Source organism: Chlamydotis macqueenii, chromosome 1, assembly GCF_036417535.1.
Source record: "Chlamydotis macqueenii isolate bChlMac1 chromosome 1, bChlMac1.mat, whole genome shotgun sequence".
Lineage (NCBI taxonomy): Eukaryota > Metazoa > Chordata > Aves > Otidiformes > Otididae > Chlamydotis > Chlamydotis macqueenii.
In genome coordinates, this window is record NC_141556.1 from 56,173,972 (window position 1) to 56,191,266 (window position 17,295).

Here is a 17,295-nt window from a genome sequence, read left to right on the forward strand (position 1 = left end):
GCTTTCTAGCACCTCTGACTGGCTCAGACACCTCATCCTGCTCAGCCTGTTGATGATCTAACCTCCAATTATCCAAGTCCTTGTCACTCCTCAGCTTGACCACAGAAAATATCAAAGCATGACATTTCCAGCATTTATAAAGCTTCCACCAGCACAAAAAGCCGTTGTTTATTTTCTCAGTAGCATGGCCACATCAAGCCTCACCTCGGTGCAGTGACTTTCCTTAGGATCCTGAATCAAGTTCAAGCATTAAGTCCTTACCTTCAAAGTACTTCTCAGCTTAAGCCTGAGGTAGCCAAAAGAGAGACTAAAGCTCCAGGAAAAAACTGTTGGTCAGAGCTTCACCCTGCTGGGACAGCAGAGCTCCCCAGAGTAGGTTTAAAGTGTATTGATGTAAGAGAAAGAGCTCTCTCAAGATCGCTCTGAGATTGTAGAAACAATTCTCTCGGGAGCCAGGGACTAGCACAGACCTCATTGCTTTTCACTCTGAGAGCAAGACCTGGATCAAGTAAGGACAACAAAGCACCAAAAAGAAAAGGAAGAAGATGAAAAAAATATACCACGTACAACACTCCTCAACACACACTCAGCTAAAACAACTGGAAAAAAAAAAAAAAAGAAATAGAATGCAAATGAAACATGAGACACGCTGTATTCCTTGGGGGGAAGATGAGAACACAAACACATGGGTGCTGCATAGCCACGATACTCAGCACACCACCGAACGGTGCTCAGGCGCCAGAGCCAAGGCTGAATCTCGATATTCTGACTCCCTCAGAGCTTTCCTCCCTACCTGCCTGTCAAAAGTCATACGCACATCAAGGAAATAGGCCCCTCCTAGTGAGACTTAGCATACAGAAGTGTCAGTGACCTTGAAAATTATAATTCCCTTTAGCACGGTATATAGCAACAAGTCCCTGGCCTGGCTCACACCACAGGTAGCTATTACATTTCTTTGCTAGAGACTGGCAGTAAATCCTACAGAGAAACAGGCTCAACTTCCATCACAGGGTAGTGAAGATCTCTTTATAAAGGATTTTTTAGAGAATATGAAGATGTCAAAACAAAAAAAAAAAAAAAGAAAAAAAAACCAAACCCAAAATAGTCCTTGGAGAATGCTAAAATACACAACAAAGTCGAGGAAAATTATCTTCTCAGCAGATCATAAATAATACCAAAAATGAACTGTGGCTTGAAGGGTCAGATCCTAGTCTCGCCTTCCAAGCTTTTCACAGAAGGCAGGTGGTCTAAACAAACCCTATGGAGCCAGCTCAGTTCCAAGCTCTTGTATTTCTCAGCTTTGTCCAAGGTGGACAAGACCCAGCACACAAAATACTTCCTCCCTGATGGGTTGGAGCCTCACCAGCCCTACAGAGGGACCAGAAAACTGAGCCATGTCAGGTGGAGCTTCCAGGTGCTTTGAAGAAGCAAACCCAGAAGTGAGACCTCCTAATTGCAGACCTGACCCCAGTGTTACAGTGGCCTCAAGAATGAGGGCAAAACCCAGAGCGTTTACCTTGGCACCTAAATGCTGACATCCTTAGAAAAAGAGGGGCCTTGGACCCTGCTTTGCTATGATCCAAACAAAAGGAGACATCTCAGCTGTGCAGCAGGCTGCACCCTGCTAGAGATGCTCTGTGCAACCTATTAGGGATGCTCTGGGCCCAGAAAAGGTCCACGGACAGCAGCACAAAGCTCATCCACCACAGCATGGTTGGCAGCCACATATCCTGTGACATGAGCAGAAACAGACGCATGCAAAGGTCTCAGTCAGGAGTCTCCATCTTCACTCTCTCACCCCATTAACCCTTGCAAGCTGCGGGTTGTTAAGTAACCTTATCTTGGAGAATGATGCCAAGTGTCAGATTATTTCTTGGAGAGCTGTCTCTCTGGGAGATTGCTGTCATTCTGTTCTTTTTTCTAATACTGAACATCTAACAAGCAACACCTACTACTACCTGCTACTGTTGTTCACTCACTGATCATCTCATTTTTTCCCCGTTTATCACAGCAATGATGACTGCACGTACTTTCTGTGAAAATGCTATTAGAAACACACAGTGCCAGCTTTGCTTTCGGAATTGGAGGGGTCGCCTCACACCAGGGACAAAAGGTAACTCCAGGGCCATGGCTGTGAGCTGCTTGCCTCCGTTCTATAAATACCCTTAAGTTCTTTACACATCTCTAGTGCTGTGTAAGTAGGACAGAATAATGCAAAATATTATGTAAAACAGTGTTAATGCAACTTTTGGTTAAGATTTAAGGGAGCTAATTTCCTCTTGCTGTCACTGGCATGAATCATGTTTCTTTCTACTGCAGGCAGTGACGTGACGTTAGGTGAAACGGGTGTGAAGAGGAGAATCGGGCCCGAAATACACAAAGATCGAGAAATCTAAGGTTATGGTTGTAAACGGCCCTGCCCACACACACGAAGTGTAATTTGCATGAGTGTAATATGATATTATCTTTCACCCCATAATACACCGTCATTATTGCTCACATTTCCATGGTATCCTTTGCTTGATAGATCCCATGGGACAGATTTTGCAAAACAGCCCAGCTCCCATTTTGGCAGCAAACTACATGGCTGGGCCTTCGAGAGCGCTGTGTACACTGGAAGCTGAGCTTGTTTGAACAGGCAGCAGAATTGTCACAATGGGAGCTGCGAGGAGCTGAGCATTTTTTAAATTCTGGCTGTGCAGGTTCCCCTAGAGGAGAAGGGAGAAATAAAGATTCCAGCAAAGGTCTCTTTATGACTGATTTTGGGTTTGGTGTGGTGGTTTGGTTTTTTTTTTTTCTTTTTTTTTCCAGGCTTGCTTTACTTCCAATAACACAAACTCCAAAGTGCTGTTGCTAACTCTTGTGATTTTTATCGGGAGCCTTGGGATGCATGGCATAAACCTTCAGGCGTGAAATCTTGCTATGACTTGACAATCTCGGATCACAGTAAAAAAAAAAAAAAAAAAAAAAAAGAGAGAGAAGTTTTTATTCCTCACTACTATGAGGGGAAAAAAAGGACTACAAGATCTGAATCACAAGTCTAAAGGTCTGAAAGCCATGGGAAAAACGAAAATAATCTGTCTTTTTTTTTTTTACTTTTTGCTTTCCAAATCTCATTATTTTAAACCCATCTGACAACTTACAAGCATGCAATTTGTGACTTTTGAATACTTGATTATAATAATGGTGAAATCAGGCAGATTGGTTCAGAGAGGGAGAGAGTGATTTCTCCCGTGATCTGTGACCGCAAAAAGAGGGACCAAACAACGTATGGTACAAAACAAGGCATTACCAGTTCTATGTTTCCTGCACTTCAGTGCTCCCCAGGTCCCTGCCATAATGTTACAGTAACACAGGGATATAATTTTCGTTCTGCTTTGGTTTTTTTCCTCCCAAATTTACTTTGATTACCCATTTAAATGTGTGGCAATATACTGCACATGCCTCCTGTGCAGGTCTCCTTCAAACCCAGCTCCTTCTCTGCTGTCCTCTCTATTGATCCTCACGCTGCTCTGCTCCTCCTCACACTGTCTCCCTGTATCCTGAACACGCCTGTTGGATTTTCAGGGCTCGACTGACTCGATTAAGATCTGCGCATACAGGGAAGTGCAGCTCTGAGTTACATCTTCATCTCCAATCTGTTCCCCCTCTCCGAGGAACGGCATCCTTTAATGGCCTGCTCCAGGCATAAATCGCATTGCTCTGTTCAGTGCTTCTCTCCATCTGGCTAGGAGATTGGGTTGGGAAGGGAGGATACAGTTCCAACTTGAGCCCATCGGTCAAATTCGTCCCCCATTGGCTTTTCTCCATCCTTTCACTGCCCACCTGCCTGGGACAGAGCCTATGCAAAGCTAGCAGCTTCAGCTTTGAACGCATTTGAGTAGCCTGACCGGGGAACGAAAAGGGTTTTTTGACCTCTTAACTTTTGTGCACAGATACCGTGAGAGGACATCACTCTCGTCCCTGCACAAACCTGCTCAGGACTGTGGCTGCATGTGGATAAATCTGTATGCACAGACATTTGCATGTGGTTGTGAGTATGATTTGTGTGTCACTGAGATGTGATAAATATTTACAAAAGCACTGTGGAAGGGGTATATTTAAATATTTGGAAAACACAACATCTGAGTTTCAGTTATCACTTCACAAATAAAGCCATGAGGGGGAAAAAAAAAAAATGTACTTCCAAAAGAATCAAATGGAAGAGTATATTTTTGAAACGGAATCAACATTGGAAGAGGACAAACAAGTGACAGTCCTGTTTTGGAAAGACTGAGGCATCTGAAGCAAAGACAGGGGGGAGCTTAGAAAAGGAATCTCATAATCCCTTTCCAACTGCTAGGGCAGGACTGTGCCTGTCAAACGCGCTTGCTTTTTGTCTGATCTAGCTGCAAATGAGACTGTTTTACAGCCTAATACATCTCAGTCAGAAGCTAATTTCACACACGCTCATCAGTGAAATTAGTTCTTCAAAAACACATTTAGAGAAGTAAATGTCATCACTTTTCTCCCATGCCAAGTGTGGGGTTTGTAGCCAGACCACTCTGTCCTAGGCACCATTACAGCACCGAACACAGGTAGCTCGGTACAGAATACAGATTTAATGTAAGCATAGAAATACTAAACATTTGCTTATCCCATTCCAGGCTTCAGCTGCTTCAGACTATTTTTGTATTGGTGCTTTGGTCTAGTGAGCTGAATGCAGGGCTAAGAGTTAGGAGATGTCAGTTGTATTCCCGAGTCTGCTGGGCACACTCGCCGAGTCTCACTCACCTGACCTGATCTGAAACATGAGAAAAACTAAACTAACAAGCCTTGGTTTATGTATCCGAGATCTATAGAAGAAAACTCCAGTCTATTTGGATCCGTGGAGCTACTATAATAATAATTAATAAAGAAAAATGGAGCTAGATCAAGATTTTCCTACACAGCACTTTTAGCAGCAGAAAATGTTATTTCCTGTAAATGGAAACACTTCAGCATTGTGATAGTTATTGAAACATCATTAAGCAAAAAGAAAAGGAGGACAAGAGGGGAGAAAAGAATTTTTATACTAGAATGGCATGGTTGAGGGTTTTTTTTATTTTAAAACTTCTTTGTCATAATAAAGCATAGAAAAAAAAATCTAAAAGCCAAACAAACCACCTAAAATTAGGCAGAATAAAACCACATTAAAATGGATAGGAAACACTTATTCTTATTTTGACTGAGAAAAAACACATTTAGAAAGAGCAGAACTTCCCACAAATCTGAAATTCTATTTCCTGCACAGCTAGTAATAAGAATATAACATTATATTTCTAATGCTTATACCTCCACATAAGTATTACTGCACTTACACACCAAGTATTAGCACATGTATACACTTTCTATTCAATAAAGTTGCTATGCAACACTCTGCAACAGACTCCTTCACTTCCGTACAGTGTGCTCAGCTGAAGTAATCCGCTTCCAAATGATGAATCAGTTACCAAATTGTAAATGGAAACTGGAAGACACTAAACATAATGCAAGGATGCTTCTTTGCATAAAACCAATGCAACAAGAAAGAATAAACTGAAGAAACATTTTCTGCTACCAAGTAAAAAAAAAATAATAATAATAATAACAGAAGTGAAATAAATTAAAATCATCAGAAATTACTACAGACTCCCTGTTCAAAAGCAAGCAGAAATAAACCAAAACCAGTCTCTCCCACCAAACCTTGTGCTTTGCCATGAGAAGAAGGGATGGAAGGGCCAGCAAAATCAGCAACGTTTCACCTAGCAACCTGACGCACAATTGCAAAAGGATAACAACAATAAATGGATGTGGAATTTCACCCCAAGCCCAGGACACAGACATGCCCAGAGCAGAAAGCAACTACCTCTGATAGAGACCTGGCGGGTATTTTTTTCCTCTTTATACTTTTTTGGTGACTTGCAAGGCTTGTCACACCAGCTCACCACCATGGAATTAAATCACATGGTAATAGGACCAGAATAATCTCTAATTTTTTTTTGTTTCGTGCATTTTCAAAACAAAACCCCCAAAGGCAGCGTTCCTGGGGCTGTAGTCAGGAGTGCAAGAGATATGCAGGAATACTAATGAAGGTGTGATACGTATTACAGAACTAGGGCACCTTGTGTTTTCTCTATCACACTTCAAAGATGACACTGAGGAATGATCAGCAGGGGCAGAGCCACAGACTTCTTCATCCAGAAGTGAAATCCAAAACAGTCAGTAGCACATCCTGCTGAGAACTGCAAGGAATGCGATGAATAACCCGTAGCTAAAGATCAGCTCTAACCCTGAAGCAAGGAAACTTGAAATCTAGAAGTGTCTCCACATGATCTCTCATCCCTTGGACAATCCCATTTTACTTTACTCACACAGTGCCTCTTACTCAAGGACTTGCCATGGCAGTGAGTTTTACAGCCTAATTATGAACTGGGTGAAGAACAACTTCCTTAATGGATATTTACCACCTTTCGGTTACACTGGATGTCCTTTTCTTCTTCTGTCACAATCCAGATAGGAGAGTCTATGCATTCTGTACACTACACATAATGAGTACAGCACACACAAATAGCATTTGTCAGCTCCTTGTGGGATATTGTTTCAAAGCCTCACAAGTCTCGCTGTAAGGAAAGGCTTTCAGTAACATGTTAAGAACAAACACACGTAAGCAGAATTTAGACATATTCAATTTGGGCACTTAAACTTCAGCCTTGCCCACCTGTCAAGAATATAAAATATGTTTATTTATTTAACAGGTGATACTTTTTCCTCTACCATGATTTTCTGGCATCGCTTCTTTTTTTGCTTCATGTAGTATGAAATTTCTCTCAAATTTCTCCAGAAATTTCTCGCTTCAGTATGTGGCTTTTTCAAATGCTGGCTGATTATTAGTGTTACTGTTCTTTGGGCACTACATAATCTCCCCAGACAGATCACTTCAGTGCTCTTCTGCTCATGCAATAATCACTCAGGTTCCTAATCACTTTGTCCATTCTCCTGAAAATAAACTGCCATTATTCAGTCCACACAGCCAGACTCCTCTGAAAATCGGTCCCTACCTGGGCACCCACATGGAAGCCTTTAAAATGACCACAAGTGAACCTGGGTCGCATTGTCCCATCACAGCCTTCAGAATATGGCCAAATATCTGCCTTTGGGATTAGTCCCCCTGCCCCTCCCCAAATATCTCACGCTCCCACCAAGACCTAAATCTCCTTCTGCCTCCTGCTTTGTTATTCCCCTCTTTCTTTACCAGCACCTGCAACTCCTGTATCATCAGTACATCTCGCTAATAGATCTTCCTCTTGCTTCTGATCAGTAATGAACAACTTTAAAAAGACATTAAAAAAAGATTTGTGGCCAAAGGCCCCATTAATTATGTTTGCTGTACCCCACTAGGTGCCTTCTTCCAACACAGTTCATTGCCATTTATCACAAGCCTTTGTTTACAGCCTCTTCACCAGTTTTCAACCCTCAAGTCAGTGCTTCCTCTCCCAGGGAATCCTATTTCTTTCCTTTTTTTAAATTTTTAATTAATGGCAGAGTGTCTTCCAAAATGTTCTCTGTATATAACCACAGATTTATGTAACAAGAAAGATACATGAAGGTTTAAGCACACAGTGGAAATTAAAACAGCATCAATTTCATTCAGGTAGAGTTTTATGCTGGTAAAAGGAGCAGATAGGCAGTGTCACAGGTGGGACAGTCAGAGAAAATTCAATGGCCTGTGCTCTACGAAGGTCAGGTGAGATGATCAAAAGCCTCCCTGGTGCCTCTGCATGGACAGAGCGGGTCCCCAGTTCCGATGCCACTCAACTGCTCCTCCTCAGGGAAGCTCCTGCTAACAGGGAAGCAACTCTGGCTGTTCTGGGAGATAAATAGGAATAAAACAAGGCCTTGACTTTTTATCAGTCAAGCTTTGCTCCTGACTGCTGATGTCCAGCGATTAACACAGCAGAGTCAATCGGATATCGTTCAAGATGTTCCCTCTTGCCACCAAGGTTAAGTCTACCCTGATAACAGGGATCAGCCTCACAGACTCACGGGACTCCCTGTGAAGCAGGGAGGAGAGGGGGCTGCATAACAGACAGGCTGGGGGAGTCTCTCTCTCACTCTCCCTGTTCTCTCGGAGGGTGGGGGGAGTGAGAGAGAGACTGCGTAGTCTGGTCCTGATCGGGGCTGAACTACGACAGAGTTGCTTTGCTAACAGTCAATAGCCAAAAGGTTGTTCTTGGCTCCCATCTTTATCACCCTGTGATGGACCTGTTATATGCCCAGGTAGGTGCTCAGTGCCCAAACCAGCTGCTCCTCCGCAAAGAGTCCTCCTGCCACGTTGGGCACACAGGACTGCGCCTCAGTTCCTTCACTGCACCTTTTAGAACCCTCTGTCCCTGGCTATTGCTCAGAGATAAAAATACACCCAGAAAGAGGGACAAGACCCCTTTCTAGAAGGGCTTTGCATGGAGCCAGAAACCCTGAAATCACCTCCATTGCATGTTCAAGAAATAGGTGGCATTACAAAAGTGACTTTGGCACAAGGAAAAACATATGATGCAGACCAGGAGGTCTACTGTGCAAACTTCCTCAAATCTGGAAAAGAAAAAGGAGCATCTGAGCTCAAGAGAAGGATTAGGAGAGCTCTGGCAAGGTCTCAGCCACTGCAGACAGCCTGATTAGGGAGATTATGGGGAAGAGCAAAGAGACTTCCTGCCATTCTGCAAGACAGAAAAATTTGCAGAAGCAGCGCCTGAAGTCTCACAGGGCTGCACGTGACAGCTGCTGCATTTGCACAGGGAATAGCCAGAAACATCGGAGTGACACAGCGGACCGAGGTCAATGCTCTTGCAACCCCCCGATCCCAACGGCACACAACCTGTCTGCCAGTTCACTTCCTTCCACCTTGATACAGCCACTGCAAAGCCTGAGCCACCTCCATCAATGTTTCCTGCAGTTAAATAACAACGGCAACGCCAGCTTACTCGCTCCAGGGTTGCAGGGAAAACAACACTGATTTGAGGGGAAAAAAAAAAAAAAACCAACAGGTAAAGGAAGAAACAGTTCAGCACCAATAAAAACTGCAAAACACGACGAAGAGGCTGGTCTTGTCCCCATCCTCTGGGAAGGGAGGAAACAAGGGTTATGGAGGGGCCACCTCCACTCTAGGAGGAAGCCCGTGTGCATGGCACATGCCTCAGAGCTGCACCTCTCTGGTTTGCACTCAGACCTGAGCTAGGGACTGCATCTCAGACCTGAACAGCGATGGTGAGCATCCATTCGGCTGCTGATACACCCAGGCTCAGCCACAGCCCTGGCAGCCCTGTGCCCAAGCAGCACTCAGCCCGGCTCATGCACACACTCCAGCTCACAGAGGGGATAGTTGGCACAAGAGGGAGTTCAAAGCACAGGGTGAGAGACAACATAGCTGGTCCTACACACCCTGAAGCTGTAATGGTGTGAACATTTTTCAGATGAGAGGATCTGGAAGAGCATGTGGAAGTCTTAGCAAACCATTTCTCCTTGCTTCCACCAGCTTACCCCTCTCCAGACCTCACACACATCCCTTTTTGAGGCTGCAGATGTTATCAAACCTGCAATGTCCTTCAGTAAGAGTGAGAAAACACCCTTTCCTTTACTACACTTTGTTCAGCTTCAGCTCCAAACCATCAGCACAGCCCTGCATGAAGGATGACCAGGACAGATATGCTAGGAAACTGCAGTTTTGCTGCCCATCCAATGACACCTCTTGGCCCCATGATAGGAAAAAAGCCCGCACAGACCATGCAGCAGCCTCCACTCACTTTACATCTGAATCCAGCCTGGAAAACACCACCACACACATCCTTACTGATCACATATTCCCCACAACCCAAGCTGAGCAGGTATTAGAGGGAAGCACGACTTACTAGGCACACGGTTGATAGCTTTCAGGGGTCTCAGAACACGGACAGTACGGATTGCAGACAAGTTAATGTTTTGGAGATCCAGGGAGTACTCCACCATCCTACAGAAGAAGAGAGAGAGAGAGAGAGAGAGAGAGAGAAAGAAAGAAAGTTTAAAATAATCCAAAATTTTGGCTTGAGTCACAGAGTCACTGTTTCTTCCTTGAAGTGTTTCTGGAAGTCATGGAGATGAAGCCTGACTCTTTAAGAGGAAAGCTGAAGCCTCCAGGAGCCCTTCGGCAGCAGGACTGGAGCTCATGGCTCCCCTATGCAGAAAACACAGCTTTTCCATGGGACGGCAGCAAGGCAGTGAGCGATGAGAGTGTGCCACGAGAACACAAGGCCAGTGTGATAACACTTACCTGCTAAGACCATCAGGAGGGAGAGGAGCTGAAAAAAGATGCCCCAACGAGGAGCGTGTGCTCCTGGTGAGGGCACATGTGTGAAGTGGACGTTTCCCACGAGGCCAGGAGAAGCAGAGCCACATAATCAGTTCTTCTGGGTGTTACCTGGAGCACAGCAGGGTGCTCCCCATGTTCCCCTCATCTCACAGTGCAGAATGATGTCCCTGAAAGTGGCTTCAGCTTACCTGCTTTACTTCATATAGAAGCAAAGACTCAAACTGGTAACTGCTTCGGCTAGATGGGAAGGCTTCTCCCATAGCTGTGAATCACTCCTTTCTGACACCAACCAAAAGGGAAAAAGCCTAATTTTAGGACATATGCTAGACTTAAGCTTTCCTAACCCAACAGCATGCTCCCTAAATAACCTCAAAGTGCAAATAGCTATGACTAACACATTGGCTTTGCTGCAAGAGCAGCAGGTGCAGGTGAAAAAAAAATTACCTGGCCCAGCATCCCTTAGCCCAATGCATCCCTCCTCGCCCAGTACGGCAAATGTCCAGTAACTGGCCTACCTCTTAGAAAACGTGTCAAGAAACTGGATTATTATGTGGATATGGATTAACCATTTACTCTGGCTGGCAATTTCTGCCTGAGAATCTCAAAGTATTTTGCATGTTTTAGTGAACACAGGTGGATGAGGCCTCCAGGAAGACATGGGCTGTTGTCACCAGCTTCCCCAGGGTGACCCTGATGTGCAGAGGGGATCAAGAGGGTGACAAAGGTGACAGGTGAAACAGCAACAGAGTCAGGACAGGAACTACTTCCCCTGAATCTCTTCTCAGATGTGAATAATAAAGCTGCAAAAAGCTCCCTTTTCCTTGGCCTTCCAACATGCTCAAGAGATGGGGAGGGAACAGAGGATACAGACTTTTATTACTGCACTCCTTCTCAAATTAAAACCATCACAATTTACATCAAAAGGATCACAAGTCAATAGTCTGGTAGCTTAAAGTCCACCCACATCCCTCTGATGGAACCACCGAGTCTAAGTGGGATGTTGAGAGAGAAATGGGGTACAGCCAGTCCATAAGAAATATCAGGGAGACAACTTGAGTGAAATGGACTCATCCTTCCATCGATCACCCTCTTTGCTCAAAAGGACCTTGAAGAGCAAATGTTTAGTTTTCTGTCTACACCTTTCACAGAAGGGACTTGTCAGAGTGATAGATTTTCAAACACAATGAGGTAAACCTGTCGAACTGTTATGATTATTCTCTCTCATGCTCTCTTTCTTTCTCTCCCTCATTCCTTTCACTCTGTTCTCTCATGCACTTTTAGGGTAATTGCATGAAATAATTCTTCCTCTGAAATGCAGTAGCATTCATTTACCTCCCTGGAGCTGTCAGTTCTGCATACACTGAGTGCAGAAAGAGAGAGGAGGGATTTCATGCAGATAATCAAAATTTTCACACCCAAAAAAAATTGCAACCCAAAAAACCCCTACCCCAAACCAACCAGCAATACTTAGATAGCCTACAAAAAGCATTAGTGATAGACAGAGACTTGAGATGCAGTCAGATGAAACCGGGAATTCTGCATAAAGGAGGAAAAACACACTGGTATAAATGCACAACTGTGTGGTGCAGATGAACACAGTGCAAAGGGCTTTGAGTAATCACTGATCAAACTTGCTCCAAAAGCATGAAGCAAGATTGCCTCATCAGCATGTTGTCACTCCAGAATCAGACAAACCTGCTGAAGCTTTGGAACTACAGTTACAGGTAAAGCACCTTATAGATGTGTCTGTATTGTTCCCAGGATGTGAGCTAACAACTCTTCACAGCACAGAGACCCGACACGTAGAGGCAGCTTCATGACTGAAGGAGTCCCTACGCTACAGTTTGTTATAGGAGTTAGGTATACACATAGAAATGAGAAGGTCTCCAAGCTTGGTGAAGTCCCACAGAACATTCTTTCCTCTCCTAAAAAAACCACGTCCCCTAGAGTACTGGGTTGAGGTGAGAGCTCTGAAAGCAAAAAAAAAAAACTATTTTTGAGTAGCAGCAGAACAAACCGAAACACTCTGTCAGATACCAAATAAGCAAATAGCCCAAAAACATATCTAATTTCAAAAAGTGGTCTTCTCTGAACGGTGACTGACCAAATAAGAAGTCCTGAACAACACCATGACCTTCACAGAATCTGAGTACAGGGGAATGGCACAGAGCTAGGGCTGAGATGAAATCAGTGGGCAGAGATGACATCTTTTCTTACACTTAGCCATGCAAAATTCATTTAAAAATAGAATTTCAGTTTACAAACCATTCAAGTTTTGTCCTCTTGTGGCTACAGCCACATTGGTGGCATTACAACGTGAGTCACTTCAACCAGGTGCACATTGCTGCCCTCTCCTAGGTGGAATGAGCTTTCCACCTGTCACTGGAAAAATAATAATCTTCAAAGTAGTGAGCATGGACCATTTTGGAGCGACAAATGCTACCCCAGCTGCAACCATGCCGTTCTTAAAGCCAGCCTCCTGCAGCCCTCAGTGGCCACAGATTTGGTGCCATTATATTCCAGTTTAGCTATGAAAAAACCATCAAACAGTCAAATCACTCTGCCAAGGAAAACAGCAGGCTATTTCCCAAGGATGGGTCAGAGAAGGACAACTGTTAAAATTTTCAGAGAGCAACTTCTAACAAAAATTACCTCAACCCTAGCAGGCCCCAGGGCTTTGGATCACATAGCACACCCCTTCTGCCTATGGCCTCCCCCTCTTGGCTGTAATAACAGAGACACATCCAGGATGCTTAAATCCCTGCAGATGAGTTATGCCTATTGCAGTCACGTTAACCATATCCAAACCAGCTCCAACACAATTCCAGTGCAATCTTGCATTAGGGCAGCACATTCCTGCCTTTCCGTTCCTGGTGACAGCTTTAGCATCAGCTTGTGTTTGCGCTTCTTGGCACAACCATGAAGGACTGCAGGTAATTGGAGTGAAATGAAACTCCACTGATTAACAAAAAAAAAAAAAAACCCAAAACAAAAAAAACCCCAACATTTTCTGTGTAGGTAAAATCAATGAAACTAAAATATTGCCTCCTTTCTCTAATGAAATGGGATCTCTAAGCAACTCTGCTGGAGTCTCTGGGCATCTGCAGCACTTCAGAGATTGCCAGCCCAGCTGTTTTGGCTCTTATCTTTCTCCAGCCAGCCCTGTTCTCCACTGCCTAGAAAACCCCACATACACATCACCCCTCTAGGTCCGGGCTGTACCTGATCTACTACTGCCATGTGTGGAGGTGGTGACAGGCTGACAGAAAATCAAAAAAGGCATGTCACAAAAAGTGATCAGCCAGAAACTGGCAGCAGATTTGTGTCAGGAAGTTCACATTTTCCTGTGTCTGTGTCTCAAGATCTTGTGATGGTGGTTTAGGCACAAGGTGCTTATTTGGACTCCCAGGCAGGCATCCAACATTCAGTGCTTGGATCCTTATTGCACCAGCAACCCGGGAACCATGTGTTTGCTTGGTGTTCATAAACCAAGAGCAAGGAAACATTAAAGCTAGTACAAAACAGTTGCCTCCTCATTAATATCCAAGAGCTTCTCAGGCTCCTTATCCCTGTGTTGTGACAGCTTGGTGCCATGGGCAGGGGTAGTTCAAGAACATGACTGCCCTTCATCTAGTTCTCCCCTCTTTCTTGGCTGCTTTAACTATGTCTTGTTTGTAAAAGCCTTAGTTTCTTTAAGGTCGAGGGGCACTCAAATTTAGGAAGTGGAGAGAAAGAGAAAAAAAACGAACAAAAAAAAAAAACCAACTTGTGCTGGTTGTGAGCTCCCCTATTGTGACGGGGTGAGGGGAACGCATCTCTCCTGAGGGAAATGGCAGCTCATTTCTGGCACCACTAAAGTATTTTGCATCCTCTGGTGTGGGTGGGTGAGTGCAGGGGCAGATTGGGAAGCTGGAACCATGGTAAATCAGAGAGAAACTCCTGATCTGTGATGGAATTTGAGCACTGAGCTGTCAAGATAATTGAATTTATACAGTAGTTCTTCTTCCCTTGTTAAAGATTTTCTTCTTCAAAACTTTCCACATTAAGAAAAACTTTCTGTTTCTAGAAAGAGAGGAGATTGACGCACGCACCGTCCCCACGCCATATGCCTCAAGGTTGATCTATGATGGGAAATGGGACAAGGGCACCGGCTGCATGCATGGGGTTCATCCTGCAAAAGCAAGGGGATGCCTGGCAGGGAAAGCTTCTCCACTCAAGCTCTGCCTCCCTCCTCACTCTCAAGGTATCCCACCTCCTCCCTACCCCCCTCCCCTCTTTATATCCCTCTGACTCATGCCTGCATGCAACATTTCCACCACTCATTTTAATCTTCCTCCTTCACTTCCATGTTTTCTGTTTGCCCCTTGATTTTCCTTCATCTTTTTTCACTTTGCCTCACATCCTTCAATTCCCTTCCCAATCCTTTCTTTCCTTTTCCATCTTCCTCTTTATTCCTTTTGTCCCTTTCCCTACTGATCATCTTCCTGCTTCCTCCTCTGTCTTACTCATAAACATTAGTCTATCCCCAGGTAAATCTGCTCAGCTGAACACACAGGAGACCCTTGAGTTTAACAGAAACAAGACCAAACTAGCAGGGGGAACGAGTCAGTGTCTTGTTAGCATGTTGACCCTGTCCAGAAAGCACCTGGTCTGGCGTACCTCCATCCCATGCCAAGCCACTGGAGCAGACAGCAAACACAGGAGGACAAGGGGGCATACAAATCACCAAGCACCGCAAACCTTTGCTGCTCATGAGCTCTCAGCAACAGCAGAATAGCTTCTTCATCAGCTACAGCTTGGTACTCCTTTTGCTCCTCTGCACCTCTGAGCTCAAGAGTGGGCTTGGATCTGCCTTGGCAGTCTCCACTTCTACACCAGCAATGAAACTCCAGAGAGAAGAGCGAAGCTCTGCCCAACAGCAGAAATGCACTGCCAGCGCAGCTCTGTGCCTGGCATGGGACAGCAGACTGACCAGCAGGATGCAGGAATAAAAACTATTTAAAACAGACATAGCAAGAATATGAAAACCATGTAAGAAGTCTACAAAATTCAGACTTTACTGAACATGTAACCCAAGAGAATGTACTTACACAGTGCCTGGCTAGCAGCTTCCTCAAATTACATTCAATGAAATCCATTATTAAAGCAGTTCAAACATTACCATTTACCTCTTAATATTTAAGTCTCCTTATACCTTTATTAAATACTTATTAAGTTCCCTAATCTTAGCTCCTGAACTTATATTTGCTCAAAATTAGCAGCCAAAAAAAAAAAATAATTTAAAATGTATTCTGGAAGCATTCATGAAAAATACCAAGGCAGTATTTTTCTTATGATACAAAGCCAATATGCCTTTGTCAAATTCAAAAGCTGCCTAATTCCCCTTTTCTGATAGGGGTTTTCAATTGAAATCTAATTAACTGCAGTCTAATCAATTCATATTTCTTTGTTGAATAAATTTGGGTTTGGCACTGAAGCCAGAAACTTCATGGCTGTGACTTCCTAGCTGTAATTTTAGGCTTGCTACGAGTCTCTGTGCAAAGTGAAGCTTTTCCTTCCTGTGGACTTTTATTTGGTCCTTATATCTCTGAGCACCTGGGGTGACCAAGGCAGAAGATTGTTTGGTTGCTTTCTGCTCCAAATTCCTTCAAGCTTCTCAGCGAGGTCAGGAGTCTAAGTCTGATGTGTACCTACGCTACGACTAGATGTGATGTCTTCTTTGTACAAGAATACACATTTCTGTCCTTGGCTCCTCAATTTGGCCATCAAATCCCACAAAATGGAATTTCTACCGCTTCGAAGATCCAGAACATAGGATGTATAGGGAAAATATAAGACTAAGTCTGCCAGTGTTCCTTGTCTGAATTTTTAATTCAGATATCGGTGCCAAAAGTCAGAGCTGATATCTCTCTGTTTACCAAGGTGTCCAACCCCCTGATACGCCAGCCATGTGTGAACCATCACACCGCTCAAATCTCCCACCTACAGTTTGTGGGGTGGTGCTGAGAGACTGATATACACCTAAATCCTCCCAGGATGAGAGAAAATCTCGCTGCGTCTGCTCTGGCTTCCAAGACTGTGTCTACAACACAAAGGGGCAAACCCAGTCATCACTAGACAATGTCCCATATCTCCCCTCTTATATTGAGCTGTTCTGATGAAAGGAAATTTAAAATTGCATCACTAGATTCCCCCAGTCCTGGCTCTCTGTGGCCAGAGATGTAGCAGTGTGGAGGGGACGTGGAAAACGGGGCTTGGCCAGGCTCCCTTAGGGGTTCTATTAGCTGAACCTGTGGTGTGCAAAAACAGAGTGCAGGCAGCAAAATCCACTTACTGGTGCCCATAACTGCCTGGATAGTGGGGACCATCAGTGTTGGAGCAACAGCAAGGAGGCAGGAGAAACAGCTAAACTGTGGGGTATGTGTGGCATTCAAGACACCTCCTGTCAGTCCTAGCTAAGGCTGGGGACAACCCTCTTAGCTTGAAGGGCAGACAAAGAGCTGTAAGTAGGCAGGCACCAGTAAGGGATGAATCCAATCTCTCGCAAACCCAACTGAAGATGTCAGAAGCAGAGCCAGGAGATTTTGGCAAGGCCTGCCCAGATGCTGGGCAAGAGAAGAGGGCTACTGCTTCCACCCTGAGTCTGCAGCTACAGGACACATACATACCAGCAGAAATAAAATAAAATAAAATAAAATAAAATAATAAAATAAAATAAAATAAAAAAACAGAAAACCACACAGTGCATGCAAACAGGCTGCTTGCCAGCTGCAGGACTGCAGGGCTCCCATGTGGGACCTGTTTTTTAAGATTTCTGCACCTTGCTAGCCCTTTTGCTTTACAGCTGGAGCCACATGCTTACTTCCCTCAAAGGTCCCGGGGGGCTACAGCAGAAATTAAAGACTCTTTCTAGGTGTCCCCTTTTCCCTGCTCAGAGAGTTGTTGGGCCCTATGCC

At 44.4% G+C, this 17,295-nt stretch overlaps 1 protein-coding gene across 2 annotated transcripts in view; it reads right to left on the reverse strand.

Moving 5' to 3' along the window:
- Positions 1–17,295, reverse strand: part of CACNA1I (calcium voltage-gated channel subunit alpha1 I) — a 170,643-nt gene that overhangs the window by 60,368 nt on the left and 92,980 nt on the right. For both annotated transcript variants that reach the window (XM_086740121.1, XM_086740123.1), the window contains one exon: positions 9,903–10,000. In XM_086740121.1, coding sequence (XP_086596247.1) covers positions 9,903–10,000 — 98 coding nt within the window. The remainder of the gene's footprint in view (positions 1–9,902; positions 10,001–17,295) is intronic.